This window comes from Schistocerca cancellata, chromosome 2 (genome assembly GCF_023864275.1).
Source record: "Schistocerca cancellata isolate TAMUIC-IGC-003103 chromosome 2, iqSchCanc2.1, whole genome shotgun sequence".
Classification (NCBI taxonomy): domain Eukaryota; kingdom Metazoa; phylum Arthropoda; class Insecta; order Orthoptera; family Acrididae; genus Schistocerca; species Schistocerca cancellata.
In genome coordinates this window covers 798,714,303-798,738,455 of record NC_064627.1, presented here as the reverse complement: position 1 = coordinate 798,738,455, position 24,153 = coordinate 798,714,303, and the positions used below count along the sequence as shown (strand labels likewise).

Genomic DNA, 24,153 nt, shown 5'->3' with positions numbered 1-24,153 from the left:
CTAAGACAAAATTTAATTCGAACAGAAAATTTCAGAAATTTTGTTGGTTAGTGAATGATACAGAGACAAGAAAAATATATCATTTATTATTAGTACTGTTTTAGTTAATTTGCAACACTAACTATGGGACTTAATACATTAATATTTGTTAGGCTGACAAAAATGGCTCTCATAGAGAGGAGTAAACCATTTGATTCAGTTATGGAGGCATTCACACAGAAAAATGAAAGATTTTCTCAAATGGAAGAAGAAATAATAGCAGAACTGAACAGAGTATTTTCTCAAATAGCAAATATATTTTCTAAATTCAGAGGAGGACTATATAATGTAGATCTTCAATGGATACACAATTTAGATAATCGTTTAGACAAGGCTGTTCCAGCTCAAGAACTCAACTGCAAGTGGCTGGGCACCTACGGACACTGGCAGGCAGGAGTGAGTAAACAGCTGGCACACATGTGTGCATTGTCATAGTTGGATAGCACTGTGCACTGTGCACAAAACACTGGCTGGGGGAAGACCATGTACAAGGCAGTAAAGGATGGTTGATTATAATTTTTAATGTGTTGGGTCGTGCAGCTGGGGCCTTTCTGCAGTTTTTACTCCTGTCATTGTAGAAAACAGTTGTTCACAACCATGTGTTGAGCCAAACATATATATGTTGTCAGCTGCATTCCTGTGTAATTTGGGAAAGTCTTTTGTATAAAGATCATGATCCAATCTTACGAAATTCATGATTTTGTAATATCTGTCCTTGAGCAGTGTGATGTTTTGCAAAAGCTGTTTGTTCCATTTCTGAAGGAACATTATCTGGTACAACTGAAAATGGAGCACTAAACAGTTTATCTCGTTTTGTAGGCATCACTTGTCCTGACACCTCAATACCGTGATGTAGTTGTATGATAATTTGTTGATAATTGCCAAAACTTAGTTCTTCAGGCAACTGAAGGAATGAAAAACACTCAGAAAATGTTAAATTTCCTCTACCAAGTTGCTGTTCAAATAGATGAATTTTGTCCATGAATGCATACATTTTATTGTAAATATCAACAATTAATAGATCCTTTCCTTTAAGTGATGCATTTAAGCTGTTTAAATGCCTTGTAACGTCAGTTAAAAAGGCCAGGTGTGCTACCCATGTCTCATCAGGGAGCGATGGTTGCCTGTGTCCTTTCATTTCCATAAACAAGGCAGTTTCTTCCCAAATTGCGAAAAACATGTCGAGAACTTTGCCTCTGCTAAGCCACCATACTGTGCAGTGATAAGGAATATTGCCATAGGCTGCTTCCAGGTCATGCAAAAAGACTTTGAACTGGTGGTGGTTGACACCATAGCATCTCGCAAAATTTACACACTTTACCATGGCCTTCATGATGTCAGTGTGTTTCACACTTTCAGCAAAACGGACTTCCTGCTGCTCGAAACAGAGTACGCTTGATATTTCTTTCCAAAATTTCTTTCTTTCTAAAATTCTGTCTTGATTTTTTGATTCAAATAAGTCATGTAACCTTACTGGCTCCCAACCACTTGGAGTTGCCACAGAATAGAGCCTGTCCCATGGCAAGAACATGTTTTCTGCAGAATCACAGACAACCACACATATGTGGTGACCTTGGATTGTGCACTCCTTTGGTATCACATCTATCAGCTCCTCAAAAACCTATAGTTCTGAATTAATGTCCCTCACAGATATTGTGAGCTGAGCAACATCTGTGGTTTCATCAAGGGCTAACAAAAAAGTTGTAAAGTCTGGTACTTCTGCTTCAGTTGATTTTCCAATCTGCGTCCATATTCGGAATCCGGTGAGGTACCATTTGCTTGGAGAGGCAAACTCCTTCAAATTCTATAATGTCTGCTGGAGCTAAGCACTCGACAATGGCAAGCAGACATGATTTCACCAAGGAAACCATTGAGAATGGTGTTCCAGTTGTTGCAATGATGTGTGCAACTTTGTAGCTTGCTTGAAGCATCGCATCAGAGTTGAATCTTCATCAGTGTCAGCAGTCTACAATAGTTCCATAACACGTGTGTAGTAAATGAAATCAATACTAAGACAGAGGGTGTAGAATAAGTATGTATTCATTTGTGATATTTATTTTATGTCAGATTTGCCTGTTGCTGAACTTTGCTCTTCAGTGTGGCAATGAGTTGCTTTCTTGTGTTACTGTCCACCTCATCATACTATATCACATGAAGGGACACATAGTGATGCTGTGTATTATACTTCTTAATTGTACTCAGAACTTTATGGCACACAAGCCACTGAGGCAACACATCTTTCTCAAAAAATGAAAACTGTTCTTCCCAACTTGGCAAAAATGGCAACAGGCTGCTTCTAGAACTCATTGTTGTCACTACTTCCACTAAGAAGCTCAAGATGTAACTAAGTGACAGGCACATAATGCAGCATTGTGCATGTATGGTGAAATGGGCCCCTGCGGGTGGCCTATCCCCTAGTGCGTGCTCACTGGGCAAGCTCTTGAGCACCTGCAGGTGCCCATGCCCCATGGGGGCTCACTTGGACCATATTTTGATGCATTATAATAGCTTATATAATATAAAGGCTCAAGAAGAGTTGTAGTATTAATTAAGAATGTCATCATGGAACCATTTTCTTTTTCCCTGTATATTAATGTAGTGTAAATGAGTGGGGAGTTGGGGAAAGTGTGCCAATAATGACTGCGGATTTAGTACCATTTACTTTCTGTTTAAGGTAATACCTTTTCTATCCTTGTTACACGTAGGTACTAGCTTATTCATAATCAACATGATCTTTCTACCCTTTGTCTTCTGTGCACATAAGCAATATTTTTTTCTACTGGGAAGTATCAGTTTTGTGTTTGGAATAATGCTCATATAGAAGAGTCCACCAGAAATGGTAAGGCTAGTTGTAGCAATGCAGGAGGAAACACAACACCTTCTTGGAATCTTCCACTGGGAGAGAAATGGTTTATTTTAATGATGGTATCAACCGCTTAATAAGTTTTGGGAATAATAGTATTGTTTTAAATTATTGATGGTAATACACCAATGACAAATTCTAGATGAATGTTACTCGAATATAGTTTTGTTCATCTTTATAATGAAATTTTGTAGGTTAAATTTATTAAATGACAGAATCTGATGAGGATGTGTACAGTTTTCTAATGGGTGGTAATGCTAAATGTATATGGGTTTTGAACAAAAGAAATTTGTGCTATTTTGAGTATACTGAATGATAATGTGATTGGATTTTAATAATTTCCTGAAGATTGTTAATCAATTAATTTAAAAATTTAGGCAATGATGATTACCTTAACAATAAGTACTCAAGCTAATTATTATTGTAGCATACTTGTAGAATTTGAGGAAGGATGAATGACGAGTTGTTATGACCTTGGGGCATTGTCCAAGTAGCTTCAGGCTGAGGAATTCTAATATTTAACACCAAAATGAATCTTAAAAATTTTCTAGATTTTATTTTCAACTACATGTTAATTTAGTAGTGTAAGTAACATAGGCTATGCAAATACAATACGTTATGGCCATGTAAATGCCAATAGAAGCTATTGCTTTATAAGTATGGCACATTTTGAGCTTCAATGGTAAAGAATGAACAATGATGAAATAATATATGAAGATATTACCGGTATGATATTTACAAAAATGATTCCATTATATTGAAATATTGTATCTGTAACAGAAATCCATAAATTAATTAATATGACCAATTTTATTAAAGCCCATATCATTATTTGACTTTGAAAGAAAAATAACAATGATAATAATGATAAATACACTCCTGGAAATTGAAATAAGAACACCGTGAATTCATTGTCCCAGGAAGGGGAAACTTTATTGACACATTCCTGGGGTCAGATACATCACATGATCACACTGACAGAACCACAGGCACCACACTGACAGAACCACAGGCACATAGCCACAGGCAACAGAGCATGCACAATGTTGGCACTAGTACAGTGTATATCCACCTTTCGCAGCAATGCAGGCCGCTATTCTCCCATGGAGACAATCATAGAGATGCTGGATGTAGTCCTGTGGAACGGCTTGCCATGCCATTTCCACCTGGCGCCTCAGTTGGACCAGCGTTCGTGCTGGACGTGCAGACCGCGTGAGACGACGCTTCATCCAGTCCCAAACATGCTCAATGGGGGACAGATCCGGAGATCTTGCTGGCCAGGGTAGTTGACTTACACCTTCTAGAGCACTTTGGGTGGCACGGGATACATGCGGACGTGCATTGTCCTGTTGGAACAGCAAGTTCCCTCGCCGGTCTAGGAATGGTAGAACGATGAGTTCGATGACGGTTTGGATGTACCGTGAACTATTCAGTGTCCCCTCGATGATCACCAGTGGTGTACGGCCAGTGTAGGAGATCGCTCCCCACACCATGATGCCGGGTGTTGGCCCTGTGTGCCTCGGTCGTATGCAGTCCTGATTGTGGCGCTCACCTGCACGGCGCCAAACACGCATACGACCATCATTGGCACCAAGGCAGAAGCGACTCTCATCGCTGAAGACGACACGTCTTCATTTGTCCCTCCATTCACGCCTGTCGCGACACCACTGGAGGCGGGCTGCACGATGTTGGGGCGTGAGCGGAAGACGGCCTAACGGTGTGCGGGACCGTAGCCCAGCTTCATGGAGACGGTTGCGAATGGTCCTCGCCGATACCCCAGGAGCAACAGTGTCCCTAATTTGCTGGGAAGTGGCGGTGCGGTCCCCTATGGCACTGCGTAGGATCCTACGGTCTTGGCGTACATCCGTGCGTCGCTGCGGTCCGGTCCCAGGTCGACGGGCACGTACACCTTCCGCAGACTACTGGCGACAACATCGATGTACTGTGGAGACCTCACGCCCCACGTGTTGAGCAATTCGGCGGTACGTCCACCCGGCCTCCCGCATGCCCACTATACGCCCTCGCTCAAAGTCCGTCAACTGCACATACGGTTCACGTCCACGCTGTCGCGGCATGCTACCAGTGTTAAAGACTGCGACGGAGCTCCGTATGCCACGGCAAACTGGCTGACACTGACGGCGGCGGTGCACAAATGCTGCGCAGCTAGCGCCATTCGATGGCCAACACCGCGGTTCCTGGTGTGTCCGCTGTGCCATGCGTGTGATCATTGCTTGTACAGCCCTCTCGCAGTGTCCGGAGCAAGTATGGTGGGTCTGACACACCGGTGTCAATGTGTTCTTTTTTCCATTTCCAGGAGTGTACAATGTGATTGGATAGATAAGAAATCTACTCACCAAGCAGTGGCAGGAGAACACACATATAAAAAATGTTTTACTTATGCAAGCTTTGAGAGCCAGTGGCTCCTCCTTCTGGCAGAAGGGTTGAAGGGGAAGAAGAGGGGTGAAAGGAAAGGAACTGGAGAGGTTTAGGACAAGGGGTAGAGTTTGGAAAAGTTGCACCTCTCCTGTTCTGGAGTTCTGGAGACTTTTCTGAACTATATCCTTGTACTCCAATTCCTTTCCTTTCACCCCTCTTCCTCCCCATCAATCATTCTGCCAGAAGAAAGTGCCACTGGCTCTGAAAGCTTGCATAAGAAAAACCTTTTTTATGTGTGTTCTGCTGCCACCAGTTGGTGAGTAGATTCCTCACCTATCCATTTACATTATATTGTCAAAAATTGATTACTTTTATTGTTATAAATAATACAAAAAAATTATATACCTACCTTTTATAACACATAAACCTATAGTTTTCTAAAGCAAATCCAAAAATGGTATAAATTTTTTGAGTAGAAGAATAATTAAGTAATAAAAAGGAAAATCAAATGTTATTTTTATATGAGGGGACTTAAAAAAGTGAGTTACACATGTTTTGCCATCCTAAGACCATTGCGTGGTGCCTTGTCAGAAGGGAGTACATGTTCTGGGTTCCATGCAGAGACAGTTCTGCTGTAGTATGGATATCAGGTGCATCACAGCACTGAAGTGTAGTGGCATGATACTGGAAATGTGCCCCAAAATTGAAGTATACTGGACAGTACAATTCTTAAGAGCAAAAGTCTACATTGCATATCGATTCATCATGAAATTCAGATGGTTCGTGGACCAAATGTAATGTTATGTCCACCCGTAGTGAAATGTTGCCAAAAATTTGACCAAGGCTGTACAGAGGTATGTGGTGCTGACTGGGAAGGAAGGTCACTGACATCAATCACAGACAATGATTTTCAGGCTCTGGAGGAACTGATTTGTAGCAACTTCTGATGATGAGGCTGTCCACACTGCATTTCTCAAATGGCTGTTATGACCAAAGAGAAGACTGAGAAATGAGTGTTTGGCAAAACATTCTGGCCATTGTTGACAGAAACTTAGTGATTGTTGAAAAGTAGTGTCATGTATCTGTGTCACTTTGAAGTGCAGCATTCAGCAAAACTTTTTTGATCAGCCATAATAATGTGTAACTTACTTTTTGATGTCCTAGTGTACGTGAATAAAAAATGATTCTTACTGTAATGTTTTTTAATTGGATAGATGAAGGGGCAATGACAGCATAAATGGACAAGAGTCTTAAATAAGAAGGAATGATGGCCACATGGGCTAATATAACAACGAAAACAATCATTTATTGACAAAATTATTTAATTGGATAGATAAAAAAATATACTCACCAAGCATTGGCAGAACACACATATAAAAGAAAGTTGTAACTGGCAAGATTTCAGAGTCAGTGGCTCCTTCTTCGGGCAGAAGTGTTGAAGGAGGAGGAACAGGGGTGAAGGAAAAGGACTGGAGAGGTCTAGGAAAAGGGGTAGATTTTGGGAAAGTCACCCAGAGGGTCAGGTGAGATGGAATGAGAAGGAAAGACTGATTCTTAGGGACTACATCAGATGAGATTTAAAAACCTGAGAGCTTAAAGGTGAAGGTGGAAGACAGTGTAAGATGCAGACAGAGATGTTTAGTGTAATGTTTAATATTTGAATTAGACTGCTTAGAAAATGGTAACATGATTACTCTTTTATATGTGGTAGCATATGTGAGAGTACAAAATTTTTACAGAAATAAATTCAGATTTTTCTCATAAGACTCAGAGGTGCATAGTTTTCTGTAGTCTAGTCGTCTATAAATGAGGAAGATAGGTGGTAATTAATTTTATGTTAGAGCTTACAATTTTTAAGCACAATGAAAAAGACTGGCTCAGCACCCAGAGACAGTGGTCATTTTAGTGTGAGTTGTGCTTGTGTGAATGTGCGTGTATGTTTTCCATTTTTCAAGAAGAACTTTTTGTGGAAGCTTAATATTTTAGCAGTCTTTTCATTGTGTGTGTCTGAAATTCAACACCTTCTCTGTGGTGAGAACTAATCTCTCCTTTCCATACTATTGTTGTTCATAAGCTAACTTGTTATTTTAGTGAAAATATAGATTTTGGAATAAGTAAAATCATAACTACAAAACTATAACAGTAGCATTTTGAGAGATTTCATTTCAAGATTGAAACTTTCTAGAACATGAAAATTTTAGATGTAAATAACTTTTGAAAAATTAAGTGTTCAGAAAAAGTAAAACATTTGATGAAGTGCAGACATTTTTTTAAAGCTGCATTTAGTCTCTTCCATGAAAACATCAACACCTTCATTAGTAAAAAGAAGGAACAGTACTAAAAAAAAATGAAATCACAGATGAAATTTCAGCAGATTTGTTGTGCATATCGGAACATCACGTGGAAATCATTGAAATTGAACAGATGTGCCTTAATGGTACAAATTAAAATTGTACTATTATAGAACCAATAAAAAGAAATGTGCAGTGAGTTACTCATGCAAAAAAGAGGTTAAGTGCTAGGATTTTCAGATTAATGAATTTTGGGCTGAACAGCTCTTTGAATGCTGTGCCACAATAGTGGATTATGAAAGGCACAGTTATTCTAAACTTCCACACTGGTATCAAGTTTTATTAAAAACTGAATACAGGAATTTATTGCTACTCAACATGTGCACAGTTACATTTAAGTTACTTTGAACATAGGCATTGTTCAAGAATTGGTTTTTAGTTATTTCCAAGAATAGTGTTACAATAAATGTATCATATCAGCTATTTGTTTTAGTATTTTGTAAACAATAGGTGGTTGTATGAGCTTTATACATTGTTTCAAATGCAGAAACATTTTAATAATGTTTATAAATTTTTACTATAATAAGTCATTAAAACTTCTATTATTTTCATAATTAGAGCATTTAACATAAAACAGTTTTATAAAAATTTCTTATAGCTCTCAATATTTTGTGTATTATTCAGTATTCTGCATGCTTTGGCATGTGTAAATCAAAACTATACAGTGATAAAAGAAAGTATTCTCATGTATCTTGTCAGGTGTAAGTGTCAATACTTTTACCCAACAAGCTGTATGAGATGTCATCCTTCTGACATCTGCTAGGAAAGACCACAAACTGCACAGTACTTGTGTTAAACATACACTGCTTGCTTGTGAACTATGAATTGTAATTTTACATGCGTGCTGTTCATTACTACTATCATTATGAATGATGTACTATATGCTTTTCTCTTGTGAATATTACCAATTCTGAACTTCATCAATTCATTTTTATGTATTTTAGGGCCGTCTATCGCAAAGCAGACATCTATCTTCTTGATGATCCTCTTTCTGCTGTTGATCCACATGTAGGCAGACATCTCTTTGATCAGTGTATTACGGGATTGCTCAAAAATAGCATATGTATTCTTGTTACTCATCAGATCCAGTTTCTGCATCATGTAGATGAAATAGTTATCCTTCAAGATGTAAGTCTTATTTTGTTCTTTAATATATGGTTACAGTATCGGTGTACAAACTGCTTATTTTTCACATTTGTGAAAACTGTGACGAACATTGTATTAACATTTATCACTAGGTGCAGAACCAGCCACTACAGGCTACCACTGTAAAGTATACTGACAATCAGTGCTAATCTTCTCACACCAATAATAATGGGAATTATTTCTATATTAATTTTTATAGATAAAAGAAAAATGTACTACTCTTTGAACAAAATCACTGCTCTTCTTCTTAAAATGTTCAGCCGTTGTTTTTGTTTAATACTTAATACTCATTTAGAGAACACTATGAACTGTCCATATGCAGTGAAAGTTGAAACTGTTTAAACCAAAAATGGAAACTGCAGGTTGGAATATCAACAATGTAGGAGAAGTTAGATTGCTACTTACTGTAAATATTACACATTATGTTACAGACAGGCACAATTAAAATACACTTACACATAAGCTTTTGGCTACAGCCTTTGTTGGAAAAAGAAAGAGAAACACACACAGTTCAGTCACACAAGCAAGCACACCTCACACACATGTGACCACCAACTTTGGCAGCTCAGACTAGAAAGCAACTGTCATGAGGCATGGAAGCAGAAATCTTTGGGGGGGAGGGGGGGGCTGGTATAGGGGAAGGGATAGCAGTGTACAGGTAGGGGAAGAGAGGAGTGTCATCAAGCAGAGTGTGCATGCACTAGACGGACAACAGGTGCAGTGTCTGGAGCTTGTGGGGCAGGGAGGTGGGGAAAACTGAGCAAAAAGGAGAGGAATAGAGAAAGATAGACATTGGCAGAGGGCGGCACACAAAGAGGGTTGGTGACAAGAATGGGGAGGAACTAATATGACAGAGAGGGTGGAAACTGTTGGATGGAGATGGTGGGGACAGTATGTTAAGATAGGTTGAGGCCTGGGTAAATATGGGAACAGAGAATGTTTGTAAGGATAACTCCCATCTGCACACAAAGAAGTGCTCTCTTCATGAGCCAATACAACTGCAGACTGGAAAAGCTAAACAACATTTTTCAACAAGGCTTCGATTACCTATTGTCATGACCTGAAATGAGGGATATCCTACACAAGATCGGTCCACCCCTGTCTTTCATTGCCACCCAACCTCCACAACATCCTAGTTCATCCCTATGTCACTCCCAATCCCAACCCTTTGCCACAAGGATCATATTCCACTGGAACACCCAGGTGTGAGACCTGCCCATCCACCCACTCCGCTATTCCTATTCCAATATTGTCACAGGCTTATCCTATCCCATCAGAGGCTGAGCCACCTGTGAAAGCAGCCATGTCATGTACCAGCTCTGCTGCAATCATTGCACATTGTTTTATATTCATATGGTTGTCCTCAAGGATGCATATCGACCGCCAAACTGTGACCAAAAACAAAGTAGACCCCACTGTGGAACAATATGCAGCAGAACATAATGTCCTTGATTTCAATTGATGCTTCACTACCTGACTCATCTGGATCCTCCCCTCCACCACCAGCTTTTCTGAACTGAACCGATGGAAGCTATCCTAACAACACGTTCTCCGCTCCCGTAATTGTCACAGCCTGACACCCTCCATCCAGCAGGTTCGACCCCCTCTGCCCTGTAACCTCCTCCCCATTCTCAACACCCACCCACTTTGTGTGCTGCCCTCTGCCAATGCACCTGACCATCTTTCCTGCTCCTCTCCTTTTTTGCTCCATTTTTCCCACCTCCTGAAGCTGCACCTGCTGGCAGTCTAGTCCATGAACACTCAGCCAGACAGCGCTCCTCTCTCTTCCCACCCACAAACTGCTATCCCTTCCCCCTTCCCCTTCCCACCCAGTCCACAATGCGGCTTCCATTTCACTTGACGGCAGCAGTGTAGTCTGAGCTGACAGAGTTGGCAGTTGTGTGCTTGAGGTGTGCTCACTTGTGTGAATGCCTGGTGTGTGTTTCTCTTTCTTTTTCTGATGAAAGCTATGGCTAAAAGCTTATGTGTAAGTGTCTTTTAATTTTAACCGCCTGCAACTTAATGTGTCCTCTTTACAGCAAGTAGCAATCTATCAGTTCCTACATGGTTAAAATTGTTTAATATAAACATAAGTACTAACTGACATTTATGTCCCCTAGTCCATGTAGTCTGATCAATTGTAGGAACACATGATACAGCACTCTTTTATTTTATTTTTGAATATCTGGTGATTTCTGTTTCCTTCCTGATCTCTGCCAGTAACTTGTTAAAGACCTTTCCACCAAAATATGAAACTCCATTCTGAGATCTAGACAGGAACGCAGTCTATGTGGAAATTACACTACTGACCATTAAAATTGCTACACCATGAAGATGAAGTACTACAGATGCAAAATTTAACTGACAGGAAGAAGATACTAAGATATGCAAATGATTAGCTTCTCAGAGCATTCACCCAAGGTTGGCGCTGGTGGCGACACCTATAATGTGCTGACATGAGGAAAGTTTCCAACCGATTTCTCATACACAAACAGCAGCTTACTGGCATTGCCTGGTAAAACGTTGTTGTGATGCCTTGTGTAAGGATGAGAAATGTGTACCATCATGTTTCTGACTTTGATAAAGGTCGGAGTGTAGCCTATCATGATTGCAGTTTATCATATCGCGACAGTGCTGCTCGCATTGGTCGAGATCCAATGGCTGTTAGCAGAATATGGAATCGATGGGTTCAGGAGGGTAATACGGAACGCTGTGCTGGATTCCAATGGCCTCATATCACTAGCAGTCGAGATGACAGGCATCTTATCCGCGTGGCCGTAACAGATCGTGCAGCCATGTCTCAATCCCTGAGTCAACAGATGGGGATGTTTGCAAGACAACAACCATCTGCACGAACAGTTCGATGACATTTGCAGCAACATGGACTATCAGCTCGGAGACCATGGCTGCGGTTACCCTTGATGCGCAGGAGTGCCTGCGATGGTGTACTCAATGACGAACCTGGGTGCACAAATGGCAAAACATCATTCTTTCAGATGAATCCAGGTTCTGTTTACAGCATCATGATGGTCACATCCATGTTTGACGACATTGTGGTGAACGCACATTGGAAGCATGTAATTTTCATTGCCACTGGCATATCACCCGGCGTGATGGTATGGGATGCCATTGGTTACAGGTCTTGGTCACCTCTTGTTCCCATTGACGGCACTTTGAACAGTGGACGTTACATTTCAGATGTGTTACGACCCATGGTTCTACCCTTCATTTGATCCCCGCAAAACGCTAGATTTCAGCAGGATAATGCACGACCGCGTGTTGCAGGTCCTGTACGGTCCTTTCTGGATACAGAAAATGTTCGACTGCTGCCCTGGCCAGCACATTCTCCAGATCTCTCACCAATTGAAAATGTGTGGTCAATGGTGGCCGAACAACTGGCTCGTCACAATACACTAGTCACTACTCTTGATGAACTGTGGTGTCATGTTGAAGCTGCATGGGCAGCTGTACCTGTACATGACATGCAAACTCTGTTTGACTCAATGCCCAGGCATATCAAGGCCATTAATATGGCCAGAGGTGGTTGTTCTGGGTACTGATTTCTCAGGATCTATGCACCCAAATTGCGTGAAAATGTAATCACATGTCAGTTCTATTATAATATATTTGTCCAATGAATACCTGTTTATCATCTGCATTTCTTCTTGGTGAAGCAATTTTAATGGCGAGTAGTGTACTTTTACTTATAGTATTATGAAATTAACAGTTCACCTTAAATTTATACTTATTATTAATCAAATGTACCATTATATACTCTCAATCTCCCTGAAGAGCTTTAGCAAGATGTTTATTTACCTACCCTGCACAATATTCCTACTGCACACTTACTTGTTATAAATGGTTTTCTGGTCTTATGTGCATATCCGCAGAAGATTTTACAATAGAGCAGTACTGAATGAAATCATGTTAACAGTCCCACCTGCTGATCAACATAGTGACAGAGATTGCTAAAGTCCAAGTCAGACAGAACTGAACTTTATTGTTAACTTACATACCTCAATTTGTAATCCATCTGGATGTCTAGTAATTTTGCACACAAAGTTTCATCTGGCATAGGTCCATTAATCTCCACTGTGTGTTATCCATACACTCTCAGGTATGCATTAATTCAGATAACTAAACATTGGCAGTAGAAAGCTGTGAACTTAATGAATCATTTCAAGATGTGAAGCGTAGATTACAGTTACTTATTCGTTAATTCATTTCTGTTTCATATGTAGCACGTGATGACACTGGATTAACATTCAGAAGCAGTAGGATTCAAATCAAAGTGTGGCTACACAGAGTAACTTTTCCTACATTTCAGTATATGATTTATATGATAAGTTGGTTCACTTTGAAAGGACATGGCCAGTTTGCTTCCCCATCCCTCCTCTATTTGAGCTTGCACTCCATCTCTTATGACCTCTTGGTCAGTGGCTCTTTAAACTCTGACCTTCCTTTCCTTAATTTTCTATTCACTGCATTCTCGTAGAACTCTGGGCCCAAAGATAATATACTGCAATGTTAGGAGAAACACATGTGTTAAAGGATGTTATGGTTACTTATTTTGATGATTTATTCTTACAGTATAACTAATTACTTTAATTGTCAAGGGATATATTACTGTATTTCCTATTCATTCACATATACCAATTTAGGACCTGAAAAATTGTGTGTTGATGAAAAATGAAAAAAAAAGAATACTGTTTGCAATATGAGCTATTTGAGAAAAGGAATTATCTGTTATTTTCAGGGCTTGGTTGAAGCAAAAGGCAGTTATTCTGAACTTCAGGAGTCTGGTCTGGATTTTGCAAAACTGATGAATTCTGAGTTTGAAGATACAAGTGCGGAGGAAGACAATGAGCCTATAGATGAAGTAGGAAAACGAGATCCTATTGAGGTGAGCCAGATTAAAACTTGTAACTAACCTTAACCTGTAGTGTCCATGTCTAACTATCCTATATATTTGAGCTGCAAAGGCTACATAACTTTTCTGTAAGCATTTACATTGCTTACTTCAAATTGTTCTTCTCATAAATTATCTCTGAATCATGAGTTGTGCCTAAATAGCTCCTAAGTTTACTTAAACACACAGGCCACCATGTCATGTGATGTGACAGCAGCACTCTTAGCATATGAGATCAAAACTATAGCATGTGAGGAAACATATTGACATGAATGGCACCCGTTTTCTGATAGTCCATCCCAACAATTTATACCACAAAACACGCAGGCCACTGGGCACTCATCCATGTATCAAGGAAACATTTTTGCTCTCAGAAACAGTAGTTAACTGAATTCTTTCTGTTAGGATACCATATATTCATTACTAGTTATGAACATTCCTTATGTGTAATATTTTATTGTTTCCTGTTACATATTCTAATATCTATACATTCCTTAATTTAAGACCCAAGTACTTTTCTATGGCATCTTTCTCTCATTTCATACATTCATACACTCCTTTGAAGGGTCTCCTTCAGGATAGGATTTTTGGAACATGCTCTGTGAATGAATGACGAGAATTTTGTCATATTTCTTCACCCACATTCCAACGTGCATTAGTGTCCCGTTGATAAACCCTACCCCTTCTGGAAATCGCACAGGTTCAAATCTGGTAATTTTGGTGGCCACACAGTTTGGAACGATTGGCCAATGTTTTGGTTTTCTCCAAATGTATTACACAGTAACCTAGTGACCTCATGAGCAATGTGTTGAGGAGCTCCTTCATGCTTCAGAAAGATGAGCCCAAAGCACCTCCTCCTGTAGAGCAGGGATAACATGTTGATGAATCAGCACCTCAGGCCACATATATACCAATCTTATTGTTAATTGGTAATCTGTATAAATTAGCATGTTATGAACCCCCAGTAAACCAACTACATTACAGGCATGGGAGATTGGCTTTCGCCCCCAAGTACTGATAGTTAAAAGTCAGCACCATTTTGAACACTTCATGTTGACTATGGTCTGTTTCAGACTGGTGTCAACCTCAGCAGTCTAACACTTGTGACACTATACTTTCATGGAGAAGTGTTGGTTTTACCATGTGCATGATTGACTGTCCTTAATAATAGTATTTGTACTTATATTTAAATACACTGTTGAATATGAGACACCATCACAAAAGTTTGATAAGTGATTTAAATGCCAGTTTTCTTCTAGCCACTATGTTGCATGACAACATCCTTAATTAATTTATCATTCCTTGTTACAAATAAGTAAAGCTTTTGAAGATGACCATCCCTATAATGTGCACTGACAATTCTGTGTTACTTCTGTGTCAAAATTTGTACCATGGCAGCTATTGGATGCTGCCCTTAAGTTGTCAGCACTAGAAGACAAACAATAAAACATTCCCCCTCTCATATCCTTCAATACTGCAGTAGATGCACTGTTTACCTCTCTGCCCTTGAGGTAAGTGGCCAAATTTACTTACCTCATTGTCGAATTCACCAACATCTATTAAATCTACACTCTTAAGAAGCTCTTAATGTTACCTGATGTTTTTGGATGTGCCTTTGAGTAGGTAGATGAACATCACTATAAAATACAGCTGACAACCACTGGCCACAACAGTACTTGGCTTGGGCCAGATGCAGCCAAAAGACCACAGTTTGACGACCACTACTGTATGAGGTTTAGAAAAGTAGGTGAGGTATGTTGGACCATGTAGTCAGTCATTGAAGTGTTCTCAGAAAATTCATATGTTAAATGTTGTCCATAGAAGACAAGCCTCTGGGAGCAGTTTCCACTCTTTCCACTTTTTAATCTTCATGGAAATTTAATTTTGGAGAACAGTGCACTTCAAAGGCAGAGTTTCATTTTACAGTTTTCACTCACATTCTTCAGTATTCTGTCTGCATTTTGCACTTTTTGGTCAACTATATGAGCAGATTGAAAGCAAGACTCCATAGAAGTCACACAGTGGATATTTGTCCAATTTTCATAGCCAAACAACAAGTTGGAATTGGACAAATTGACCAGCATGAGGTGTGGTTTTGGAAAAAAAAACATGTACTTAATTGCTTGAAAGTTTAATATATAATTTTTCGTGTTTTCTGAACAAAACTGGAAAATAAAAAAAATTGAAAAAATAGTCAGATGCTGTGGGAAATGATTTATCTAAAAGTGAGAAAGAAAACAAATTGGAGTAACAATTTATGTGCCTTTGAGTGATGCTCAGAATCATGTACAGCATATGAGGTATTGATTGAGAATTTTTTAAGTTCAATATTTATAGAGTATTAAAGGATAATTGTCAGGTATCTACATAATCCACAGACAGATATCCTCTCGTACTCTTTAAAATTGCAAGATTCTAAGTTAAATGTTGAACTTTCTCAATCAGCACCTCATTTGCTGTATGTGATTTTGAGCATCAGTCAAAGGTGTGTCAAATGTTTCTCTAATCTATTTTATTTCTGAAACTTCCTGGCAAATTAAAACTATGTGCCAGACTGAGACACAAACTTGGGACCTTTGCCTTTGTAAAGCAAGTGCTCTATCGACTGAGCTACCCAAGCACAACTCATGTTCCGACCTCACACCTTTACTTCTACCAGTACCTCATCTCCTATCTTCAAGACTTCACAGAAGCTCTCCTGCAAAACGTGCAGGACTAGCACTCCTAGAACAAAGAATATTGTGGAAACATGGCTTAGCAACAGCCTAGGGTATGTTTCCAGAATGAAACTTATTTTAGTTCTTACTTTTATATATTTGACAATGTTGGTTTTTATGAAGTATATTTACAGTTATAAAAAGTCTTTAACACAAGTATACCAATTGTCATTGAAGAAACACATTCTACTGAATAAACTTTCACTCTTATGGAAAGTCAAAGTTAGTAAATTATTTGTGTAATTTGCTAAAGTAGTGACATAAAGATGTTCATAACCCAGAGGTTGGTTTAAACACCACAGTGTTTTGCTAAATGTAGAACTTTTGCAAGTGATATGCTGTTGCTTCCCTCTGATCTATGAACTGACATACCCAGCCAGTCAGTTTTAGACGGAGGGGGGGGGGGGGGGTCTAAAATTTAACATAGATTTTGAACCACAGTGCAACATGGCATTCTGCAAGTACAAACCATTTCTAGAGGTGAAACAAGTCATAAATGTTAGAAGAAGTAGTATACAGTTATTTTAGTGCAATAGATCTTCATACCCTTGCATTGTTTTACAAATTTATGTTCAAACTTTAAGTAGTACTGAGGTATATTTAAGCATATTACAAACCTAATTACACTTATAGTTACAATATTATCCTATTTATGTCCTAAATTACATACACAAACATGGATTTGTATTCCACTTCCAGTCACACAATTTCAGCAACAGACTTCAGGAAATTGCCATGTACTAGAAAGTTTTAAAAACAGGCAAAAGATGATAAAGGAAACTTTGCAGTGTAAAAATAATAAATTTATGTAGTTAAAATAATCAGGTTTTGAAAATATAATATAATTGGATTGATAAAAAATCTGCTCCCCAAATAGTGGCTCCTTCTTCTGGCAGAAGGGTTGAAGAAGAAGGAAGAGGGGTGAAGAGAAAGGAGTGATGAGGTTTAGAAAAGGGGAAGACACCTGTGAAGTAACACATGTCATATAGCCTACCAGCTGATACGTAAAAACTGTTCGGTCTTTTACATTAGCATGACTACTTCTAAGTTGTCGATTAGGATGAATGGGCATAGGCATCAAGTATATACTGGCAATACACAACATATTATTGCAGAGCAAGCTCTTTGACATGACAGTTCTGACCACAGCGCCTGTTTCACCACACATGCCATCTGGATTCTTCCCCCAGTCACCTGTTTCTCAGAACTCCACGTGTGGGAATTAGTGTTACAACATATCCTTTGTTCTCGCCACACACCCTGCCTTAATTTACGTTAATTTCTTTGGTCTCAGCATTTCTTTCCAGTGACTATTCCTTTCTTCACTCCCTTATAGTTTTCTACATCTTTCATTTTCTGACCTGTCTATCTTTCGCCACTCTCCTCCCATCTCTCTCACAAATAATGCACTTATATTTTTGCTTTTATTAACTCATGCACAATGTTTGGCAATAATCTCTGTCTTACATATTACCGCATCTTCCACCTTTAAGCTTTCAAGTTTTCAAATCCTGTCCAGTCCAGTCCAGCCTCCTTCTCATCCTGTCCAGTAAGTCTTCCCTGACCTTGGGTTCTGGGTGAGTTTTCAGAACTTTCCTAAACCTTGCTAATCCTTTTCTTTCATCACTCATCCTTATCTTTCAGCCCTTCTGTCAGAAAAATGTGCAACTGACTCCAAAAGCTTGCAAATTTCAGTAACTTTGTATGTGTGCTCTCTTGGTGCTGCATGGTGAGTAGATTTTTTATTTGTCAAATTGTGTTAAATTTATACAGTGTACATTTCAAGTGCATGCATGTGTTAATTGGAGCTATTATTATTTGTAATATGTTTCTCTCTGACACATTTGTACTCCACCTCTACTCACACCATTTCAGCCACGGACTATTTGAGTAACTTCCTGTGTTCTAGAAAGGTAAATATTATTGCACACTGTGTATTCAGGCTGAGGCTAAACAATCTTTTAATCTTTTTTTAATATGGATATACATTCTGTGTTTTTTTTATCTGCTGTGGTAATTTGCTGTGTAAAATAAGTCAAGCATTTACAGGATCCAATTCAGTAAGAGCTACAGCCTCCATATAAATGCATGCTATTTGCAGCGAATGGCGTCTATAGAAGAAGCATCAGCACCACGACAAGAAGCAGAATTGAGAACCTCAGGTGGCGTCAGAAGTGCTGTGTACTTCTCATATTTCTCTTCTGGTGGCAACTACTGTCTACAGTTATTTGTGGCTGTTGCATTTATATTGACACCAGTGGTTGTTCTGGGTGGTGATTACTGGCTCTCATACTGGTAATATTTTCTTAGTCATTTAATTTACCTGTATTGTTAAACTGTAATGTTGTTAAGGTTTTGTTTCCAAAAAGAAGTTCAGTTTACTTTATCTCATTTGTGTTACTAGTCTTGTTTGTTTTTTGTTTAACCATATAGATGCCACATACCAATGTGGAATAAGAAGAATTTCCAGGTGGGCAAACAGTGTTGTTTATTAATAATTGTATCTTAACACATTTTAATTACCTCCAGTAAGAAATTCTTGTCAGTCTGTGGTGTTGATACTGTGGTGTCACAGTGGTCTTTTGTGGCCATTGACATTAAGTGAATTAGGCTGCGTGTGAGCAGTGTATTACTGCATGTTGTTGCTTAATTGTAAATGTGCTGTGTTTCAAAATAGACTTTACTATTGTCTCTTGCTTTTTGAATGTGATGTTGTGTGGTGATTTGTCAGTTTATGATTGTAATAATTACTGTTGGAGGAGTAAGTTGTTGATAAATGTGATGAGAATGACTTCTTCAGTATGTACCAGACTTCTTTAGAAATCAATTTTACTAATGAAGATGAAGAAGATGAAATTAATTATTATGAGTATAAGCAGTTTAGAAAGAAAAATAGTAAAGAACCACCAAGAGAAGAAAGAGAAAATTGAGTAGACTGTTCTGTGCTTTGGGGTTGTAGAAAACACAGTTCCTGATACATCTGTTAGTGCTAATCAGTTAATTCCTTCTATTCTGTACACAACTAGCATCATACTGAGAACTCTTCACTTCATCCAAGTTTGTGAAGTGCACTGATATAATCACTTCTGAATGCTCCAAATCAGGCAACTGATACAGTATGTGAAGCCACAGAAGCCTATGTACATAACTGTATGTATGACGTATGAGACAGTGACACTATCTAGATATTGCCACATTTACTTACAAAAGGTTTGAACAATGGAGCAAAATATTTGGCCATCCAATAAGTTGGTGCATCTGCATTACTCAATGTTGGTTTAATAGTTAACACTTGTAGTATCTGCTCCAAACATGGTTTGTAACTTACATTTTCTTCTGAACCTCTTTTTTTCTGTATAATTGTGTGGATATTGGTAAGGTAAAATTATATGGGAAGCTTCAGTCCTCAAGTAGATGGATGGAGTTAGAAGTAGAGCAGTTTTTTTAATCCTTGAGCTGTGAGGTCCTTGACCGTCTTGTGATAAGTTGTAAATCTTCTCTATATGGAGAGGTCACTCAGCAGCAAAATAATGGGTAATATCCACTATTATGCTCTGAGAGACCTACAGGGAAAACCATTAACTGGGAATCGTTCTGGAGATTATAAAGTGCAGCTCTCTTAGATTTGTATATGTTATTTTTCTGTGGATGGGGTCTTGTAAGTGCTTGGCATGCTTCAACTCTTACTTTTCAGCAGCATTATCAGGTAGCTCTTACGAAAGGTGGATCAGTGTGGTAAGAAGCACCTAGGACTAGCAATAAGCACTGCACAGGAACGGTTTATCGAATATTGGTGACACAACCATCTACCACTTCCCAACAAATCTGCAGCAGCTGAACGTTATATTTCCATTGCTCATTCCATGGATTATGGGAAAGTCAAAACTGGCCACAGCCTTATCCTACGGGATTCAGTGGTAAAGGAAGTTGTGGAAATATAATTAGCAGACAACCTACTCAACCAAGATGAGGATTTCCTGCTTGGCAAGTTATGGAAACCGCTAATTTCACCTGTGTGCTCTTAGAAGAATTATGTTTTTGAGTTTTCACTGCCTGGCAATCCAGCAAATGACATCCATTATAGTAATAGCCACAATTTGTAAACACTATTGATTTTTTGGCTCTGCATTTGCTTTGTTTTACTCTTAGGCGAATAAAACTTTATCTCTGACTGAGGTCTTGTTGCCATAAGAGTTATCTGTGATGCACCTGCATTTATGCTGCAGTACTATGTCAAGTACTTTAAATTTTGCCAATGACTCACATTGAATGTGGGTGTAAGGTTATCAGCTGAAATACTGGAAGAAGAACTGATACTATCCTGGGTGCATGCTCAAAAGATGACGAGAAAGGACTGCCAATCTTAATGAAGAAGTAAATAAGAAATGAGAAAGCAGCTGATACAGATGTAACACCAGGAGAAATACTAAAATGTTTTAACCAAGAAGGAGTAATATAAACAGAAAATGAGGAAATGCATTGAACACTGGGCAAGTAGCCTCATTCACATGCAGCCAAGTTGTGTTAAGAGTCATTAATAAAAGACTAGAAAAGATAATGGATGAGCATTTGGCAGGGGAGCAATTTGGTTTTAGATGAAATACTGATACAAAAGATGCACTGTGGCTCTTAAATTCTGGGAGAGAGGTTTGTTTAAAGGGATACAATGAAATACAGCAGAGGAAATGAGATACAGTACTCACCTGACTATAGCAGATGTTGAAAGTGAGCACCATTCATCACTTGGCACTTTTGGGCCTTGGTCAGCAAGCTGCTGATGCTGGCTTGAAGCTGGAGTGCTGGAATTGCTGCAGTCTCATTTGAAATGTTCTGCTGCAGTTCTTGAAGACTAAGAGGGCTGTTGTGATATACCTTAGACTTGAGGGCTCCCACACAAAGTAATCACACACTGACAGATCCGGTAGGGCTGTGACCAGACTGGCCACTGCTAACAGCTGTCAGGCATAAAGATTGTGTAAATGCTCTCCGAGGTTTGTCCAGCTGTATGAGCAGTTGCTCCATCCTGTTGGAAGTAACTGTAGGTGTTTTCCTCCTCTGTTAAAACTGCCACAAATGGTTTCAAAATGTATCCCCTCATCGGGGCTGCATTTATTTGCCCCACCCTGTAATTGTTTTATAGACCTGTAAAAGACATTTTATAATGTGGCTCAAAATGAGCTTGCAACTATAATGAAGGAAAATAAAGTGAACTGGGAAATCAATCAACTTACAAACTCGTGATATTTAAATTAAAAATAAATAATTTAAAAACAAAAGACAGTACCAGTTGGCCAGAAGTAGGAAAGGGAGTAACACAAGGCTACTGTGTGTCACTTACCCTTTCCAATCTGTACCTAGAAAGTATTGTTGACCACTGCCCACTAGATGATGAGAGGGTAAAAATTGGAGAAAGAAGTCCTTCTAGTAACAGGTGAGAAAGAATATTCAAGATATAGTGGATACCACTGAAACTAAAGGAAACATTTATGGAATGAAAATCAGTTCAAAGAAAATGAAAGTAATGCTACTAGGTAGAAATAAAAGAGAAAAGATAATGCTGAATGGAGAAATATTACAACATGTACAAAGCTTTAAATACCTAGGAATCAGGATAGAAAACAACTGGAAAAGCAGCACAGAAATTAAAATCAGAATAGCAATGGCGAAAGAGGCATTTTGTAAGAAAATGAGAGTTTTTGCAGCAATATGGACAAAGATTTTAGAAAAGTCTAGTAAAATATTTTTGTGCAGAATGTCCTCCTTTATGGTGCTGAAACGCATACAAGAGGAAGAAAGGTTTTTATGCTTTTGAGGTTTCAACATGGTAGAAAATGGAGATAATATGCTTAATGGACAGAGTGAAAAATGAGGAGGTACTGAGAAGCATGGGAGAGCAAAGCAATTACTGAATGTAATAAGCAGAAGGAAAAGAAACTGGATTGGACATTTATTAAGAAAGAAGCAGCAGCTTATAGAAACAGTCTTAAGAGAAGCTTGTGGAAAGGAACAGGAGGTGAGGGAGAGTTCAGATCCTGGATGATCTGCAGGATAGCAGCTTATACAGGAACATTAATTCACACGGCCCATGATCACGACTCCTCGTACTGGCTTATAGGCCTTATAGGCAAGAGTCTGTGAGTCAAATCAGGTTTAAGGCTTAATCTGTGAGTAGTACCTATGACCTTTTTTCCATTTTCTTAATTCCTAGCAACTTGTATTCTGCTCATTGATCCAGTTGCCATGTGACTGTAGAGGTATAATTCTTAATTTATAATTGTAAAATAATGTTTGTTACCTCCCAGTTTACAAGTCATTCCTCTGTATTATTCAAAGCCATTAGCTTTGTAGTGAGATACCCTCCTCTATGTTATATTTCAATAGACTTTTCATTAAAGCATTCTTACTTAATATATATATATATATATATATATATATATATATATATATATATATATATATATATATATATATATATATATATATAATTTTTGCAGGACCAACTCAGAAGAGATAATGCAAACCATGTACACAGAAAGTAACTCCACATACTACAATGAGACTGACACATATTTGACAGAATATGGTTGGATACCAGATACAACTACAAGTGTCTATATCTATACTGCAGTTATGGTTGCTACAGTTGTAGTTACTGTAGTTCGCTCCATATCATTCTTCATCCTTTGCATACGTGCATCAATGAGGCTACACAATCAAATGTTTATTGGTGTAACACGAGCAACTATGCATTTCTTCAACAACAATCCTGCAGGTATTTGTTAATTTCTGTATTCATGTATGTCTTCTAATATTTATCATAATTACACTAATTTATAATCAAAAGATTGTCATTTCTTCCTATTGCTTGTTTCATTATGAAATAAAAGTGACAATTTTATAAATTTTAGTGTCACACACACACACACACACACACACACACACACACACACACACATCAAGTAAAAATAGCTATTATGAATTAGTTATTCTTTCCACTACAAATATCTAATCCATTATATCTCATTGCTATATGTCAATGGGGAACAGTACAGATACAGGATGTTTCACAATTTGTTTTACATGTTTCTGGGGGTTGCACAGAGGAGTTAGTATATAAAACTCTGGTAAAGAACCCATGTTCTGAAATGTACTGCTTGGATATAAAACAAGTCTGAAGATTGGATCACTTCCAGATCTCCCCCTTCATAGTGCAAGTATTCGAAACATAGCCCATACCATGGGCTCCTGTAGGGCACACAGGTAAGAGCTCATTGTCTCCCCTTTGTGCGTACCACTAAGCAGGAGATTTGAAAGTGATATAATCTTCAAACTTACTTTACATCCAAAGCACACATTTCTGGAGTGGGTTCATTACCTAAACTTTATTTTCTAAGACCCCTCTACAGTACCTATCAGCCTCTAATAGGGGTTGTAAACTACCCCGTATAATGTGAAAGTATTAAAAACACTTCAATTATCATTATTTTTTTTAAATTTTGCAAAAGTAAGTGAAATAACTTGAATGTATGATTATAGACTAATCCATTTGAAAATGTATAAACAAAGAGGGATGGGTTGGAGTGGTGATGGGAGGGAGGAGGGGGGTCTAAATGGTTGACAGACTGACCGATGATTGCAGCTACATACAGAATTAAACATTTCTTTAGAATTCAGATGAAACCGCTGAGTGAAATTCGCTAGGAATATGGATGAAATATTCATATAAATATGTGTGAAATATGTTAAATATAT

General features: G+C 38.5%; 1 protein-coding gene across 1 annotated transcript in view; it reads left to right on the top strand.

The window, feature by feature from the left end:
- The window catches only part of LOC126162653 (probable multidrug resistance-associated protein lethal(2)03659), a 316,093-nt gene that overhangs the window by 160,298 nt on the left and 131,642 nt on the right, over positions 1–24,153 (top strand). Inside the window, exons 12-15 of the mRNA XM_049919291.1 lie at positions 8,574–8,757; positions 13,532–13,678; positions 18,503–18,696; positions 22,896–23,173. Coding sequence (XP_049775248.1) covers positions 8,574–8,757; positions 13,532–13,678; positions 18,503–18,696; positions 22,896–23,173 — 803 coding nt within the window. The remainder of the gene's footprint in view (positions 1–8,573; positions 8,758–13,531; positions 13,679–18,502; positions 18,697–22,895; positions 23,174–24,153) is intronic.